This window comes from Magallana gigas, chromosome 8, assembly GCF_963853765.1.
Source record: "Magallana gigas chromosome 8, xbMagGiga1.1, whole genome shotgun sequence".
In the NCBI taxonomy this organism is placed as follows: domain Eukaryota; kingdom Metazoa; phylum Mollusca; class Bivalvia; order Ostreida; family Ostreidae; genus Magallana; species Magallana gigas.
In genome coordinates this window covers 14,750,061-14,768,577 of record NC_088860.1, presented here as the reverse complement: position 1 = coordinate 14,768,577, position 18,517 = coordinate 14,750,061, and the positions used below count along the sequence as shown (strand labels likewise).

General features: G+C 31.7%; 2 protein-coding genes across 2 annotated transcripts; both read right to left on the bottom strand.

The window, feature by feature from the left end:
- Positions 1 to 744: 744 nt before the first annotated feature.
- On the bottom strand, positions 745 to 7,357 carry LOC105337237 (anionic trypsin-2). Its single transcript, XM_034472801.2, has 7 exons — positions 7,271 to 7,357; positions 5,496 to 5,754; positions 3,750 to 3,813; positions 2,772 to 2,910; positions 2,447 to 2,602; positions 2,058 to 2,188; positions 745 to 1,197 (listed from the first exon to the last, which is right to left on the bottom strand). Exons 1-7 carry the CDS (start codon positions 7,323 to 7,325, stop codon positions 1,042 to 1,044), a joined length of 960 nt encoding a protein of 319 aa, XP_034328692.2. The 5' UTR covers positions 7,326 to 7,357; the 3' UTR covers positions 745 to 1,041.
- A 4,703-nt stretch (positions 7,358 to 12,060) lies between these two features.
- Positions 12,061 to 16,665, bottom strand: LOC117690025 (serine protease 33). The gene is made up of 7 exons (XM_034472802.2): positions 15,995 to 16,665; positions 15,177 to 15,432; positions 14,362 to 14,425; positions 14,074 to 14,194; positions 13,767 to 13,919; positions 13,430 to 13,560; positions 12,061 to 12,547 (listed from the first exon to the last, which is right to left on the bottom strand). Exons 1-7 carry the CDS (start codon positions 16,047 to 16,049, stop codon positions 12,392 to 12,394), a joined length of 936 nt encoding a protein of 311 aa, XP_034328693.2. The 5' UTR covers positions 16,050 to 16,665; the 3' UTR covers positions 12,061 to 12,391.
- Positions 16,666 to 18,517: the final 1,852 nt, after the last annotated feature.

Here is an 18,517-nt window from a genome sequence, read left to right as displayed (position 1 = left end):
GGTCCATATACAATCGCTTTTAGATTTATTTACAGCTAAGCAAGTATGTTTGCTTGATCCAACTCAATGTTGTTGATAATGGCTTGAGTTCTTTTGATAGTTTGCATACATGTTCTGAGTATGTCACTTGTAAATCTTTATAGCAATTGTCCAATGTATTTTTAAAAGCGTACCAAATCTTCGTTTAGCTTTGATTTGCAAATCTTTATTACCAGCAAGTACAATCTTCCATTCATGCATATTTTCACTAGGATTGACTTGATTTACAAAGCATTTTTTTGAGACATTCTGTTCAAAGAAAATTGATACACAAAAATTTCAACTCGAAATGCCCCGAAAGCATAATTATATTTTTTGCTAGAGAATAACTAAATATGAATGAGTATGAATATTTTGACACGATTGTCGATTCTCCAATGTATAAGAGGTCTGTACCTGTGAAGCACGTGCAATCTATTTTGCACACAGAATATATAGCACCGCCTGTTGTATTCCTGTATGTATAGGCTCCACTAGTAGTGTAATTGCGCCATTGTTGTTCATTGTCTTTCTTATAAATCTACCATATTATTTACATTTTTTTTCCATTGTACGTGACGAAAACACTTTATTTACCGAACTCTTTAAAATTTAATATGTTTTATATTTACCCACAATTCGACGTAAAACGGGAATGCATAATTATGTGTTCAAGAATGTAAATAATACTAATTCATGATTTTTGAACGAAATTAATATAATGGTGTCATATATTTTATTCATTGCCATTTACTCTATAAATCAGCATTTATCAATGTCCTCTGTACAAGTTATTTGCGCAGCAAAGCGTATTTGTCCATGCAAGTTTTTTTTCCAGCCGCTGGTCCAATTTTTTCCAATATAATTAAAAAGTTCATTTAATTTTCCCCGAAGTTTACATTAAAAAGATTTTACAATCAAAATAGTTTCTTTCATAAAAAACAACCCCTTTTGCTTTTTTGGTTTTAAGCAAACTGTTTATTATTACGGCATTGGAGTGTGAAATCTATCCCGATTGCTTTGCTAACCAGTGATGCTCTCTATCCACTCTACATACTTAGAGACCCGCGTGAAAATGCCGGGGGCATTTCCAGGGTCTTGTTCTCTGGCAAGGCTTGTAACTCCAACTTGCAGAAGTTTTCCATCTCGCTCACATATTAACGGACCACCGCTGTCACCCTGAAAGAATGAAATAATAAGCTAATCCTATATGAATTTATACTCTTTCAGCAAACTATATATGAGATCAGAAACATCATAAAAAGATGCCATTGACAATTCTCTCTCTCTCTCTCTCTCTCTCTCTCTCTCTCTCTCTCTCTCTCGTAAATTCGGTAAACTACACGAGAAAAATTGAATAATTTTGAAATATAAATAAAATAATGGTTTACAGTTTACAGTGATGGTACTACAAAGTATGAATTTACACACGGAAAAAATCTAACGAGGGAGCAGTTTTTTATTATTATAATTTTTTTTTATATCTACGGTTTCAGTTCGCAGATTTTGTTTGCGTTTATTTTAAATTGTTTGCATTAAAAGCTACATGAACCATTGAACACGAAGGGTATTTCATTAAATCATCATTTAAACAATTAAAGGCCTTCTTCGGTGATTCAAGCGAAACATTGCAGAAAAAATGCATATCACGCTAACGCGGGTAATGTAATTTTTTTCTGCAATGATCGCTACCTTCATAACCCATATGAATCTCATCAAAGTTTATAATTACATCTTTTTTTAACAAATTAATAAAATGATGGTTAAAAAGTAAGTAAAATTAACTAAATTACTGTTAATGTACAACAGTGTTAGATAAAAGAAACAGCCACATCGTGTTCTTTTGAGTCTGACATCATCATGACAATTTCGTGCAGTACGTGATTTTTTTTGGGTCGTTGAAGGTTTCGACCAATCGATAAACGAGGCGTGTAGATTTCAGTCCTGTCAGTTTCTACAGAGCTATGAATTACAATTCAATTTCCGTAAGAAATAGAGGGAATCATACTTGGTGGATGTAAATATAACAGGATACTCACAGAGCAAATTCCTTTATTTTGGTCAAATTCCCCCGCACAGAGAGCATATTCAATATCCACCTGAGAGCTGCAATCGGCTGAATCAAAGATCGGAAGATCGACTGTTTTTGCTACAGTGCTTGGCTGTTGATCTGCATCGAGACATCAAATCTAGAATACTTTTACTTGAAAGGGTTAAAAGTATTTAAAAACTATCATAAGCAAGTTGGACACGGAATGACTGGCAGACTGATGGAAAGAAAGAAATGAAGACTACAGTATAGTTCCGCGGTATCTCCTGTTGACGCAGGCGCAATGCACAGCGTAACAATGAACACACTTGCCGTTGCAGAATAGATACTTGAGAAAGAGCTAAATATATGTTAAGAATGAAAGATCACATCAATTACCGTTATTTGAGGTACAGCCCCAGCCCTGTGCGAAACAGTCTTCTCCGTCTGGCGGGAAATCGTCTTCCGTGTTCAGTTCGATGTTGTTGACGTACGGACCAAACGAGACTGGATCTCGAAGGCGTAGCAGAGCAATGTCATCTTTAGCAGCAGAATCTTTTAATGAAAAAAACAACAACATGTTTTATCTGTTTTATTGTTGAAATTTTTTCCTCTCTAATTTTACTCCAACTTTGCAACTGTTTTTTTTTTATTAACATTTGAACCATATTTAGAGAACATTTCTAACTTAAGTTCTCAAATAAGACGGTCTAACAGCATTTACCTATGGTGTAGTCGGGATGGATGATGATCCTATCGATGTCCACATACTGTGGACTATGAAAATCGGTTTTTCGGAACCATCGCAATTTCTTCAACCACGAAAGTCTATTAAATTTTCTTTTTCCCTGTGTATTCTGAAACTTTTAAGGGAAAAGATAATTAGATTTTACCACAGGAACCTTAAAACAGACAAGTAATATATTATTTTTGAAATAAATTCATAATTATATAACTTTAACCATAGAAACTATATATATATATATATATATATATATATATATATATATATATATATATATATATATATATATATATATATATATATATATATATATATATATAATAGTTTAGAACCATTTTAATAAGACACTTTCGGTAGGACATATACCGAAATATATGACGTTTTCTTGGATTTTTTTTAACGATATGATAATTCACTCCCATGTAAACGTCAGGAGCAAAATCGGAGCCATTACGAAAAAAGGAAATTCAATTTCATATAATTGCGAGATGAATCAAATGGTTTTTTTGACAAGTAAAATATCAAAATCGTTAAAAAAAGCCAGGAAAACGTAAAATATTTCGGTCTAAATAGGTAGGACTTAACTATCGATTTCTAGAATCAAACTGAGTAAAAAATGACGCTGGTTTCGATTGAAATGTATATACATGTAGATTGTATAGTCTTACCTCAAAAGGCAGACAGATTTTGTTGATTACAAAGTGTTATGGATGAGTGGCCAGCAATGGTATAGACAAGTCTACGTCATATAATTGTTTGACATATTTACCCAAAGTCCAAGCTCTTGTTAAAATGATTCTAACTAATCTTACACACATAGAAGGAATTCCAAGCTTCTCAATACCAGGGACGTATATACTAACGTTAGTATATACGTCCCTGTCAATACCAACAGTATAATTAAAACATAGAGAAGGTTTCAAGCTTCTTAATACCAATAGTACATGTATAACTTACTCGAAGAGAAGTAGATCCAAGCTTCAATTTCCACAAATTAGGGTTTCTTAGAATTTGACCAGACCTGTAAGATAATAAAGGGACAATCTTAATTTGGCGTCACAAAACATAATAACCAGTTTATAAAAGGCGTTGGTTGGGTAATGGATTTAACGCATTATACTTACATCTACCGAGTATTATTCCTTCTATTTCTTACGGAAACTTAAAAGTTAATTCATTGCACTGAAGAGTCTAGCAAGACTGAAATTTACACGCCCAGTTTATCGATTGGTCGAAACCTACAGCGACTGAAACTGACAGGGAACCGACAGGACTGAAATCTACACGCCCCGTTTATTGATTGATCGAAACCTACACCGACCTAAGAATAATCACGGACTGCACGAAATAATCATGGTGATATCAGACTCAAATTCACATACGATTTGGCTGTTTCTTTTAGCTCATTCAACTTACTTTTTACAATCAATTTATGAATTTGTAATATGAAAGATGTAAATACAAACAATAAAATTATGAGTCATCCAGCATGAATTACAAAAGAAAGCATTTTATTGGTTAAATGAGCTGTATTTTTGTAGCATTTATTTTAAATAAAAACACTAAAAAAATGATAACTGTCATCAGGAAAAAAACCCTCACACACATCACTAAAACATAGCACTTATTTTCAGATAGCAGTTGTGTTGACCAACACAATCTGAGCGGTATCCCTAATCTTGAGTTCTCCATACATACAACAATACAAACGGTTTAAAATTTCATTTGATTAATAACTACTATAATAGAATGCGAATTTCATTATGAATACAATTCTCCAATAATTGTCAACTTCAGGATTTTTATTATATCACTGAACACGGCGTTTTACTGATGTCTGACACAATGAGGGTCTTCCTTACTTTGTGACTTTGTGTTGAGAGCGTGAAGTACGAATCTGTAAGTCACGAGTTTTTGTTACTTTCCAAAAATTTTAATATTTTTGGTCAATTATTTTAAAATTTGAAAATTCTAAACCGGTGAGAGTGTCTTGTTTGTATTGTACTTTTATTCACATTAATATCGACAAGTGTCCCATACCACCTTCAAAAATTCTCTACAAAGTTTCTGTCACTATATTTTTAGTCGCGGAACCGAACTAAATAACATGTTAATTAATATGGCCGTTCCATGTATGTTTCATATCCCTGACTAAGAGCGTATACATATATAATGGCTTTAAAGCGACGTCACTTCATAGAAATAAACAACAATATGAATGTGAATATATGCATTGAATGATTAATTTTGGATGTTGTCGGTCCTATAACGCACAAAAAGGATATGCAGACAAATGATTATAATATTCAATTTGTCTGCACTACCTTGGTGTGTTATATAATACATGTAGGACGGACGAAATCCAAAAATGCATAGGGACGAATTCGAAGGGTTTATGAGCATTGTACAGTTAATACAAGTAATTACAATTGCAAGCTGCATTGTATGTATATTACTGAATGTATATTACTGAACGTATATTACTAGCTGTATGTATATTATTGTATGTATATTACTGTATGTATATTACTGTATGTATATTACTGTATGTATATTATTGTATGTATATTACTGTATGTATATTACTGTATGTATATTATTGTATGTATATTACTGTATGTACATTACTGTGTGCATATGATTGTATGTATATTACTGTGTGCATATGATTGTATGTATATTACTGTATGTACGAGTACCTACTCAGAAGTTCCGTCAAAGCAATGAGCCGCTGTCAGTGCCCATTGTTCGTTAACTAGAGATCCGGTACAGAATACTTCTGCGTCATCATAGCGGGGGGTAGGTGGTGGTTGAGTCGTTCGTTCTTCAAGAGATCGGAAAATGCTTCGCTTGCCTCGAGAATCGCTACCGACGAAAACAAAGGTAAGGTAGGGAGCCTCGCCATCTGTCAAGGGTCTCCCCCCAATGATGCGCCGAACACGTGACAGTATATGGTCATCACCTGGATAAAACAATGTATATAACGGTACGTTTGTTCCCCCGTTTTGCACACATTTGAAAATAAATTACAGGAATATCAGGTAAAAAGCAGACTAAAATTGTTATCAAAACACAATTCACACCTACTAAGTATTGTCCTGTACCTAATTCACCCCTGCGAATGTGTTCGGAATGTTTTCTTTATCGTTGCTAAGTAAGTAATAAATCCAGAGGTGCTCGAATGAAAGTTCACGAGACTTCACCGAGATTTGTTCAGTTTCTGTGAAATTTCGAGCGAAAGTATAAGTGTTCGGATAATATTCTCAAAATACGTAAGTACTGGTCGTTTTTCATATCATATCCTACTTTGATTTATGTTAAAACGGGAAAAGCTTTCAAGATGTATGTCTTATTTCACCATCTAGCAGTTATTTATATTAAACGATAATATTCAGAGCAGATTATCGATCGTGTTCAACCACGTGTAGAGTGGTTGAAAATATGAACATTGGGTTGCTTAATAAAATCGTAGCCATATTTGATGCTTGTGGTGTGCAATACCATGTTTTAAAAAAATAATGGGTGTCTGTTTTGCATTAAAACTTAGTATATCGAGCCATTTTCAAGGAACATTCTGCATAAAATGGTAAAGTCTGTTTCACTATTGAAGTTATTACTAGGTCAGGCGCGGATCGAAAATTAATCCTCAGGAGGGATCTCTTTTAAGCATGTTAGTTGTTGCAACAGCAGACAAAAACTTATTTTTGTATAGTCACATTTATTTCTAGAACACATTTAATTCCCCAATTAATGAAGATAAAGTTTAAAATCAATAAACCTCTAGATTTTATATTTGACTACAAGAACCTAGATACTGTGAAATAGACTTTATACACGAGGTACGAGTTTTACTGCGAAACTGAAAGGGTCAAATAAAACCACGTGGTCTAAAATTTGAATGACAATAACATTCGAAGGGGTGTAATTATCAGATGTGTGCAAAATTGGAACACACCAACATCACTGAATAAACATGTACTAAACTACGCTATATCGGCATACCGTTAATTTATGTAAAAAAAAAAAACCCCCAAAAAACAAGGCCGTCATAAATTTTTAGTATTATCAGATGTGAATTGACTTTTAATCTGAATAAAGTATATTTGCTATTTGATAAAGACTTAGTAAGTTATCAGAACCATTTGTATATATGTATCTTATATATGCAATAAAATATATTCAAATCAAATCAGCATTTCTGCTTGATGAGTTACTGTATATAAACACCAGTACTTGGCGTTCTGGAACCTTTTACAGATATGCCACACCACCCCCCCAAAAATAATGACAGATTTTTCTCTTTAGGAAACGAATATTTAACATTTTTAATAAAACTTAATAATAATAATTGTTATGAGTATAATTTGTAATGCATGATACTTTACTTGTAAAGCTTGGTATAATACCTTGTACACATGTATAAAATTTCAAAGCTTCAAGTTAAAGTTGACTGAGATAAAATAATTAAAAATATTTACCGAATACGGCGGAGCATCCAAGATACAGGACCACAATTAGATTAACGACCCTCATTTCCCCAACCCCACATGCACAAATAATTTGTATCAAACTTTTGAGGAATTTATACATGTATACATTTTAAGGCCGTTTTTCTTTTCTTGTACGTAACATTAAAATTCACCATATGTCCCAATTAAATTAAAAAAAAAAACATGCTTGCGACTACTAAAGAATTTTTGTGGAACAATACATTGGGGATAAATTTTATCACGAACAATATGTGAGTCCAGAGGCTGTGTTCATCTGTCAAATTGTTGATTTTTAAGATAAACATGTACTTTAGTATACGGAATTAATAAAACACATTACACTTAATTTCCTATTTTCCTATTATTAAAGCCATTCACCGCCAGAACTCATTATATTTATTCATCATGTGCATGGATGGGTATAAACCAAGCGACTTTAAAATAGTTGTTTTATAAAAAATTGTCATTTTCAAAACCGCAAAATTAATATCAGCTTATGCATACGACAAAATGTAAATTTGTTACAGATACATTTGGATATATATTTTTTGTGCTAGACTCCCATAGGAAGATAACATTCTTTTGTGTATCAGGAAACTTTAACTTTAGAAGAATATTAATATTGTTGTAATGAAACATCGTGAAGCACTTAAAATTCCGTCATATTGCTGTAATAATCCTGAAATGCTTCTAGATAATCCTTTTAGTTGTAAATTATTATACATGGTAAGAACTTGTGTTCAAACAATTTGTATAATTTTATGCAATTAAAATTTTCAAATCAAAACAAATCAATTTTAATCAGTTGTTATTGCTTAGCAAGGACATAGTTACATGTAATTTGCTACAGATGTAAATAAAGACCCTATTCTCTGTCCCAAGTTTCTGCTTTCACCACTTTTTGCTTAAAGGGGGAATGTGGGGCTTGTACATGTAAACATTCTTCAACAGGCTTATCTCTGCCCCAAACTGACCAAAACTGTTGTAAAACGATAAAAAAGTCAATATATGAGGTTTTACATGTTGATTCCCTCGAGAAATTTTTCCTCTCATTGATACGCCAGCAATGTCTACACGCAATGGTAAGAGATTTAATTTTAACTTTAATTACTAGTAAATTTGATCAAGGAGTTTGAGGTTTCTCTTGACAAACAAATAGCCGAGATTGTCATTTGCTGCATAAATCAAAGTATGCATATTGTATATTTCAGCATTCTCTAGAACACGTGAGTATGGTTTTCTTTTAAAACTCAAAATGATAAGGGGAAAATTGTACATTTCAAAGCGAAATTTTTTTCTTAAATTCAACTCTCTGTAGTTAAATAAAAAAATAAACTTAAAATAAGAAGTAAAGATAATCCTGTTCCCTAATATATGTATCTATTGCACATCGAATATTTCAGTGATACAGGTAATTAAAATATTGTTGTATGTTAGATACTAATATATTTTTGTTTTCGCACCAAACAGATTTCATGAAATAAGACCAATTCTTGATGAGACAGAAGGACATAAAGAGGTCAGATGAATCCACCTATATAGCTAAGCATCAAAGTATTGATGCAGGCGTAATCAAATTCAAAGGAAGATGTTTTGAACGACAATATATGTATATGACAAAAAACCTGTCAAGAGAGGTCTCAAGGTATGTAACAATCAAGCAACATTTTCATACCCCAACAAGCAGTGTTATGACGTTTTTGTTTATTATTAAATGTGCCTAACTAATGCTTTTGGAATTTTCACCAGAACATTTAATAAAGATATTTAGCTGAAAAAAGGTATGACCTGCTGGATTTCAGGATGAAAGTGCATGATCAGCAGCAGATAAGAGGCTACAGAGATAGAAAGCGTGATCTTGCAGCACAGGAAGCTTTGGATACACCTGATATTTTATGCAAATTAAAACGACCAAAATTAACATACAAGTGATGCATCAAACATGGAGATACGAAAAGAAAAGCGAAGGATACAGTTTATGGTTGCAAAAATTGTAATTAACATCTGTGCAGCAAACAATCTTTCGGAAATTTCATTTACATAACAACTTGTAAGATTACACTGTTCCCCATAAAAGAACGTTTATTAATACATGTAGTTCAATATGCACATTCCTTATCATAAATGTAATATGTACGTTATGTACATTTTGTCGGATTCAGATGTCACTTCTGTGTACATAAATATTGACGAGCATTGATTGGTTGGTCTCTACCTTGGGGACCGGTGGAAAAAACTGTTCATTAAGTTTTGTGTCCTCTTCATTGCTTTTTCATACATGTATATACGCAGTTAAATGCTGTTAATTACCATAAAATTTTGTCATGTCGGGTGCATGTCTCTTTTTTTTTTTTTTGCAGACACACTCTCTCTTTTTCGTGAATATTTAGGTCATCTGCAACTTTAATTTTGAAGTTATGATATGAAAGGTAAATTATTATCTAATCTAGTTTATGAAGTTTGCGTCACATTTTGGACCAGGACCCAATGTCATTCAAGGTCATGAGCTGATTCAAAAATGTAGAAGATTTTTATTTTCATTTTATATGTATAGTAAACAAATTAGCCTGTAAGTATTTAAAAAATCAAAATTTATTGAATTTTTAGTGAATATTATTTGAATCTGTTGGCTAGTGACATAGTGATTTAAGTATCTTCCAGTTCATTTTGACATCATGATTAAGTTTTGAAGTGATACTATGATCTTCTTTAAGACCTTCAATAGAATGTGAAGCCCAAATGTTTTTTTTTTAATTTAAAGTACTTATAGTTTGTGTTTAGTCAATGACTTTATTTCAAGGTCATTTGGATTTAGGAGATGACTGCATTTTACTAGAAAGTGTTTTTCACTTTAATTAATTTTGGGTTTTTTTTGTTTCAATTCTATACACATGAAGATGAAAATATCACAATCATGTATTACGAATGAGTATTAGTTCTGTTATGTATTAAATATCAATGGTTTTGCATTCTCTATTCATTTATTTTGAATATGTTACCATGGCAACAACGTGATAATTAGATATTATACCAGATTATTAAAGCAAAAACACTGTATATCGCCATTAATGCGTTGGTAGTTAACAAAAGATGGTCACAGAAAGAGGAATTTTCACTGGACATTTAACTATGTCCGTGCCTTTGAACATTATAATAATTTAAAAATATTTGGCCAATAAAAAAGCAAAAATTTGGGCTAAAATGGGATGAAAACAGTAAAAGCAGGAAATTCAAAAAAAGTGCTAAAATCAAATAATATATTTTAATAAATTTACAAAACAAAAGCGTCTTTTATGAAATACTATCAAAAAAATAATTGTGAGATTTTCTTTGTTTTGGGCATAAATCGTTGCTATGATTACTCAAATTCCATATTGATTTTATCATTTTTAGAAATAAAAAGATGCATCCTTTCAGAATATATAGAATCATATATTGGTGTATATAAAAATGCTGGAATTGATAAAAAAAATAAGATACAAAAAGACGTCAAAATCATCAGAAATGCTAAAAATCTTTGGCATGAATGGGGTTAATAATACATGGAAGTTTTCATGGTAACATTCTTAAAAATAATTTTTCCTTCATTTGTTTTGAAACATCTAAATTGACAGTAGAAAAAAAGGAAATTTTACTCTTGAGAGCTCATGTGTGCCTCTCGTTCTATATGGTATTATAGACGATAAATTTGTAAATTTTTTATTTTAATATTTTAAGTCGCTGTTACCATGGCAGTGGTTTCTTTAGTAACCAAAGTTAATATTATTATGGTGCATTTCGCATTTTTTCTACATCGATTTTTGAAATATAAAGAAAATATGTTCTCACTCATAAGAGTAACACTTCGCAAATTTTTTTTTCAATATGAACGTTTCTTTTTTAAAATGACATTTTTGACCTATCTGCACTTCAAAAATAACCATACCGTACCCGGTAAAACTTGTATATGTTATTGTCGAAATTGCCTTTAATAACTTTTAAGCAGTAGTTTATAAGAATGACCAATGTTAGTTCCTGTTTTTAAATACATGTATATCAAATTGTTATTTTTGAGATATAAAAAAGGAATGGTTACTAAGTACTATGGACAATTTAACCATATATAGCAGCCGCACTTTTAATGTTATGATAAAAATGCTTTTGTTGTTTCATTAGATTGATGACATCTTCCTTGCACAAAAAAACTACTTTAAATTACTTCGTGATTATAGTTTTCAAACGCAATCAATCGAAATAAACATTTCTTAAATTCATAACAGTGAAAGACATTTAAGCATTACATGACATGTATATCCTAACAACAAACTATCCAAAACACAAATTAAAGGTTTATTGATGTTGACCGCTTATATCTAAACATGTTTATAAAGAAATTAACCGCTTATATCTAAACATGTTTATAAAGAAATTAACCGCTTATATCTAAACATGTTTATAAAGAAATTAACCGCTTATATCTAAACATGTTTATAAAGAAATTAACCGCTTATATCTAAACATGTTTATAAAGAAATTAACCGCTTATATCTAAACATGTTTATAAAGAAATTAACTGACCAAAGTCTCATTTTTTCAATAAATCCCTCCTGCATGATTCCTTACAACTTAAATAAAGTAACCAAAACGACAACGTTGAATAATTTATTGGAAATATATCAATTGAGTTACAGGTGTCAATACAAAGATACATTTTCTGAAATCAATTAATGGAATACAAAAGAGCGATTTTTCTAATTATCAAAAAAATTAATAAAAAATTACCAAAATTCAAATTAAATTTCAGATATCAAATTAATTTTGGAGATATGTATATTTCTAGTCATAATTATTTAAAAAATCATTCCGAGAATTTAAAAAAAATTCTAATAACCTACAACTGTTATAAAATTCCTCAACTTTGCATTTGTATTTTGTTTTAAGAATTATCTTAAACAGGAGCAATCATTTGATATAGAAGTCTTTGTATCGCTATCAGAAAACTATAATTAATCTTGATTCTACAAAGGTTGTGCATTCGATCGAAAATGTCGCTCTTAGTGGGAAACCAAATTCGTTTGCGTACATGAGGCCTCAATGGGGAGTTTTAATATGGAACTTTGAATGGATTCGTTAACTAACAATGCTCTGGATCCAAGTTATATACTTAGAAACCCGCACGAAAATAGCCGGGGAATTCCCAGGGTCATCTTTATTGGCAAGGCTTGTAACTCCAACTTGAACAAAATTTCCATCTCTCTCGCATATCAAGGGTCCACCACTGTCGCCCTAAAATTTAATTTGCATGATATAAAATTCAACCATAACGCCATGTCTTCATATGAGAAATATGAAAGCGCTGACAATTTAATAAATTTTATGTTCTCCCTCATTTTCGTCCGTATATAAAACCACAAGTGTTACCTGTGATACGAATAAACATCGAATGTACGAAAGAATGCTGCTTAATTGCTTGCTAGCGCTTTTTAAAAGAAATTATCTAAGTGTCTCGATATTAATAAAAAAAAATGTTGATATACATTCGTACCTTCATAATGCACTTAAATTTTTTTTCAAAGTGCATTGATTTTATCTCAAATTTTATTTTTTTTTTTCAAAATGCTTAATTTTTTATAAAGTGCGTTGCCACACTGCAGCCAAAATCGTTCGACATTCTCATAACAGCGAGCTTAGAGTGCCGCGCTGCCGTATGACCCGGCTCTAAATACATTTTAGACCACGTGATTTAAAATCTATTTGAACAATTATAACAATGCCATTCATAATTTTAAGTAAAATATTTGATGAATAAAATAAAGTTATATAATTAATGAAAGAATAGAAAAAAGTATTACTCTTTATACACAAGTACCAACGCCCAACTAAGAATTGTGCACCGAAATAAATTATTTTGATGTCAAAATCTCTCTCTCTCTCTCTCTCTCTCTCTCTCTCTCTCTCTCTCTCTCTCTCTCTCTCTCTCTCTCTCTCTCTCTCTCTTATAAAAACATAAATAAGAACCAGCAATCTTATTACAGCCATACTCTGTAAAATAAAATATTCCGTTACATGTATTTTCTATATATCTGCTCGACAAAAACCAGACAAAGTGAATCAGATGAAGATTGTTTATAGTTCAAATATTCATGGAGGGGAAGAGACAAAACTCACAGAACAAACTCCTTTGTTTTCGTTGAAATATCCAGCACATAGTCCGTAGTCCATATTCACCACGGTGCTGCAGTCTGCAGAATCGTAGATCGGAAGATCCACCGTTCTGGCCACCCTACTGACCGGTCCATCTACAATTAAACACCAAGTTACTGAGTATTCAATTTCGATTCGATTTTTTATGAAAAAAGTTCCTATGTGAATTAATCTTTTATGTTTTTGGTATCTTTTGGTGGTATGAACATCATCAAATCTAGATTTGAGCAATTTCAGGTAAATTACCATTTGTAGTACAACCCAAGCCTAAAACTGCAGTTAGCAATGTCAGGTAAATTACCATTTGTAGTACAACCCCAGCCTTGTGTAAAACACTCCGTTCCATCGGGAGGATAGTCGCTGTCCGTGTTGAATTCGATGTTTCTGACGTAAGGACCGAAGTCGACTGGTTCTCGAAGGCGAACAACAGCTATGTCGTCTTTGGCTAGTGAGTCTTTTTGATAAAATTGTTTTAAGTAATTCATCTGCTACATTGGTAATCAAATTCAAATATCTATAATCGTTTGTCTTTCAAACTTACATACAGTCTTTTCTCGAAGTATCAAATACCACATCCGTTACAAAATACATGCAAACATTTTTTTTACCTTCAGTATAATCTGGGTGTCTAATAATCCTATCAATTTCCACATACTGAGGGCTATGTGCGTTAGTCTTTCTAAACCGCTGGTTAAACCAAGGAAACCTTTTACTATTGCCTCTTGTTTTCTGTAATGTAGAATTTGTATCAAAAATGGTAATTGCAATTTATGAAATTTGAACGCTTATCGATTGGCTAAGCAATTTTCTTAAAATTCAAAATTGGATTGATATTTTGTTTGAAACTGGCTGCAACTGAAATTTTCTAAAGATAAAACATGCATAATTTGACTTACACGAAGGGAAGCAGTTCCAAGCTTTAATCTCCACACAGAGGGGTCACTCAAACTCACACCTGATCTGCAAAACAAAAACTGGCTTAATTCTAAAGGCGGCTGAATAAATATAACAAATTACCAATCAATTTTGAGGTAAAATCATTACATATCAAGGTACGTCAATTTTGTTCATAACTTCATTATGTAAACATTTTCTTTTACATGTATCTTTAAGCATAATTCTTCTTAAAGAAATTAAAATTTACTCTAAACACAAAAACAAAAACAAAACAAAAAAAAGTCATGAAATCTTAAAGAAAAAGTACATATAAAAGCTTTTGGAATTGCTATCATGTGTGGCTTCGTTTTATAGGTTTTTGCAAGGTTAAACCAAAAATTTGTTTTGTCAAGAAATCGTTCATAGTTCGACAGGTAAAAAGTTCTGCAAATGACAGAACTTTGTGGCCAATAGCTACAAAAAATAACTGATTGCAACCAAATTCTACCAGCGGTTGGTTTCAAGTTCACCAAAGGAACCAACTACAGTAGTGTAGTTATAAAAAGGCAGTATCAATGAAGCGTTTAAAACCAGAAATCTAAACAGCGTGGTTTAAATTACATAAAGGCGATATCCTGTCTGTTACAGTGTAAGTTTTGCCTAGGGATGTGAATAAATTTTGAATAAACATCCACCCAATAAATTCAAAATTAACAACATGATATCTGCATGATTTACAATATCACGACCAGTTGTCCAATTGTAAATTTAGTATTATTGCCACTCAATAAATTAAAAGTATTCAATATATAATACGTGCATATTTTAGCATTACGTTGTTCCATCAAAGCAATGAGCCGCTGTCAATGCCCATTGTTCATTGACAAGAGATCCGGTACAAAACGCCTTTGGGTCATCAAAATTCCCTGGAGGATTAGTGGTCTGGGGGTCTTGAAACGAAGACCGGAAGATACTGCGTTTGCCACGAGAAGTTCCATCAGTGAAAACGAAAGTTAGATAGGGGGCCTCACCATCTGACAAAGGAGTTCCCCCGATGATGCGCCGAACACGTGACAAGACATGGTCGTCACCTGTCATAAAATATCCAAGTTATTGTTAGACAAAGCAACCCTGCAGGTTGATAACATGATATATCTTCATACTTTTATAATTTCGTCATATTGTTATCAATTTTTTTAAACATGCTGGTAGATCGCTAGTTTTTACTTTCTATAAAAGGTACATTTTTTAAAAGATTGCATTCATAGATTTAACAAATACCAAAATTAGGATTTTTAAAAAATGTTTATTTTTTTGTTTGTAAAAATTAACATTAGTAAACGTTTTACTAAACGATTAACAAAAACTGTTTGATTAAAATATATTTAGATAAGATGTTTTATTTACAGCAAATTACAAAAATTATTTTATAGTCTTCGAATACTTTACAACCAAAACAGTTTTTACATTTTCTCAGGAAAAAAAGAATACAAAAATAATATAAAATAGTTAAAAGAATATATTCGTCTATGGAATATTTTAGAAATGATACTTAAACGATCGTAAAATAAAATTTTGGTTTTGCATTATACCATAATATTTTCGCTAATTAGCATTACAAGAATTAAAAGTAAATAAATGAAACCCGTTTACCGAAAGCGGTGAAACATCCAAGACATAATACTAAAAAAAGACTGACACAACTCATATCCTTGACCAAATGTGTGCAAATTACATGCACCAATCTGTGAATCGAATTATAGTGTGAACGGCAATTATTTCATAGTTTTTATTTTAGTCTCTTTGTCTTCCTTTTATTTTTAAGTAGAATTCACCATATGTCGCAATTAAAAATGCTAAACTATTTAGTGCACCTTTTACAATGTGTAGCTGAGAATTTTAGTAGAACAATGCATCGGATACAGATTATATCACATAAAAAATGTGGGAGTCCAGAGGCGGTCTTACCTTTTAACCCCATTCACACGCGCTCTTTCACTTGCGGTTGTAGATTCAAGACAAACACATTTTGCTTCAGGTTAAAATATTATTTTTACAGTTCGGCTGTCAAATTGTTCTTGTTAGCACCAAGTTGGTACACAAGTTTCATCATGCTCATATTTGTAGGAAACGTATTTAGATAGGAAGAAATGTCTTGTATTTCCCAATTATAAAGGCGACTATTTTCTATCTTAATTAGTTTGGTAAAGATATACAATTTTGACCTTAGAACAAACACATATTCAATTTTCAGACCAAAACACACCACACTTTAAGATATATTACAAAAAAAGCTTACGATTCATTTTTTGATACCTTATCTTTACGCTAATATCATCGCTCCTGATTATTTACAGGAGTTGTAATTCCTTTTCAATAAACTCACAATCCATATCTACGTGGACATCAAGATGATCCGAAACTTATTCTACCAAAACTTTGATCAGCCGCCCATATGAATATTTTTTTTTACCTTCCACTATAGATAGTGTATGGTAAAACAATCTTATCTCTACCTACAACTTAATAATTTTAAATTGCTAATTGAAAACCGAATAAGCTTCACGATTAGGGAAAACCAATTTTACACAGTCGGTTAAGAAACAAAGCCAGTGATGTATTTAATGACCCGCATAACCAGTTTTTCCTTTTGTAACGCGTCTCAAACTAAAGGCACTTGTTACTGCAATAAAAGTCCCCGTTTTATTATTATACTACAAAGTGAACTTTAATTACAGAAACAAGTGCTTGTGCCGCAAACTCTGGTTTTTTTTTTCATGCAGAACTGCATTCGGTATAAATCCAATATATACTGTACGAAAAAAAAAAATTTACAAAAGTAAACAATATTGATATAATTTGTACAGAAGCCGCTATGTTTAGAAGTGCTTTGTGCAGAGGTAGATCCATGTTATGCTCTGATAATATCTAGTTAATAGATATATTATAGAGATAATAGATATTTTCAATAGTTTCGATCCTCGAAAAGTTAAAAAAATGTCGTTGGTTGTGGAAGGATTATTTTTATATACAATTAAATATTTTAACATACTCGTAAGAATAATAGGATCTGAATAGAGATTAATTGTTAATAAATCCACATTAATATGTATCAAATGCAACAACTTTTGCTTAAGAAGTGTTTCTATATGTCTATAGTTTGAAAGATTGGTCCCCAAGAAGTTTTAGATAAACATGTACTGAAGGATCAATCTCCGTAACAGTACGGTTCCAGAAAAAGTTGTTTACCAAAAGTTGTTGCATCACATCTATTCTAATGCGGATTTATATCAAAAATTTCAAAATCAAATTTTTTTCATTTTTTGCACTTAAAATTTATATTCCATTTTGGCTATTATATCCCAAACGGGTTATTATATCCTATTTGGGCGATTGGTCCCAACCTGATAAACGATATAAGATTATTCCGGTTTGAACGACCCTTAAATTTCCGGAAGCTCATAATTACGTTAATTAAGTATGTGAAAGGAGTTTTTATGAATTTCAACTATTACAATCAACGTTATTTCTTATTTCCTAACTATACAATAGGTATATCTGAAGTTATTCACACGTGTTTTCAGCTGCACTGTCTCTCTAGGTCTTCGGTTTCTAACTCACAAAGAGCGTGAATAAAGATTTATAGCGACGATAACCAAAAAACTTTATACAAATCAACATCAAAATTAATATAAATATATGCTTTTACAGCTTATTTTTAGATATCTTTGGTCCTATAACACACCAAACCATATGCATGCAGACAAAGAACTAGGTACAGTTTCAGTCATATTTTCCCCTGTTTTAGAGTGACTTAAAAAAATATTACCAAAAATGGAAATGTACCATTTATTTACACCAAAATACCCATAAATTACGAAATCTATAAATAGTTACCTGATAAGACTTTCACAAGGGTAATTGTGACGTCACAAACAGTGCATTTTCCGGTAATTTTCATTAAACTGAGCAGAAGACACCAATTTCTCTGTGGGTTTTTGAATAGAAAACTATGTACGCAGCCATCGCCCACAATGAAACTCACATTTTAACTTTATCATGTTAAAACACTTAAAATATATTAATTTTGTTGTGGGCGACGGCTGCGGACACATTTTCCTCTTTAAAAAACTATGAGAAAATGCGCCATTTTTCACCATTTTTGACTAAATCTTA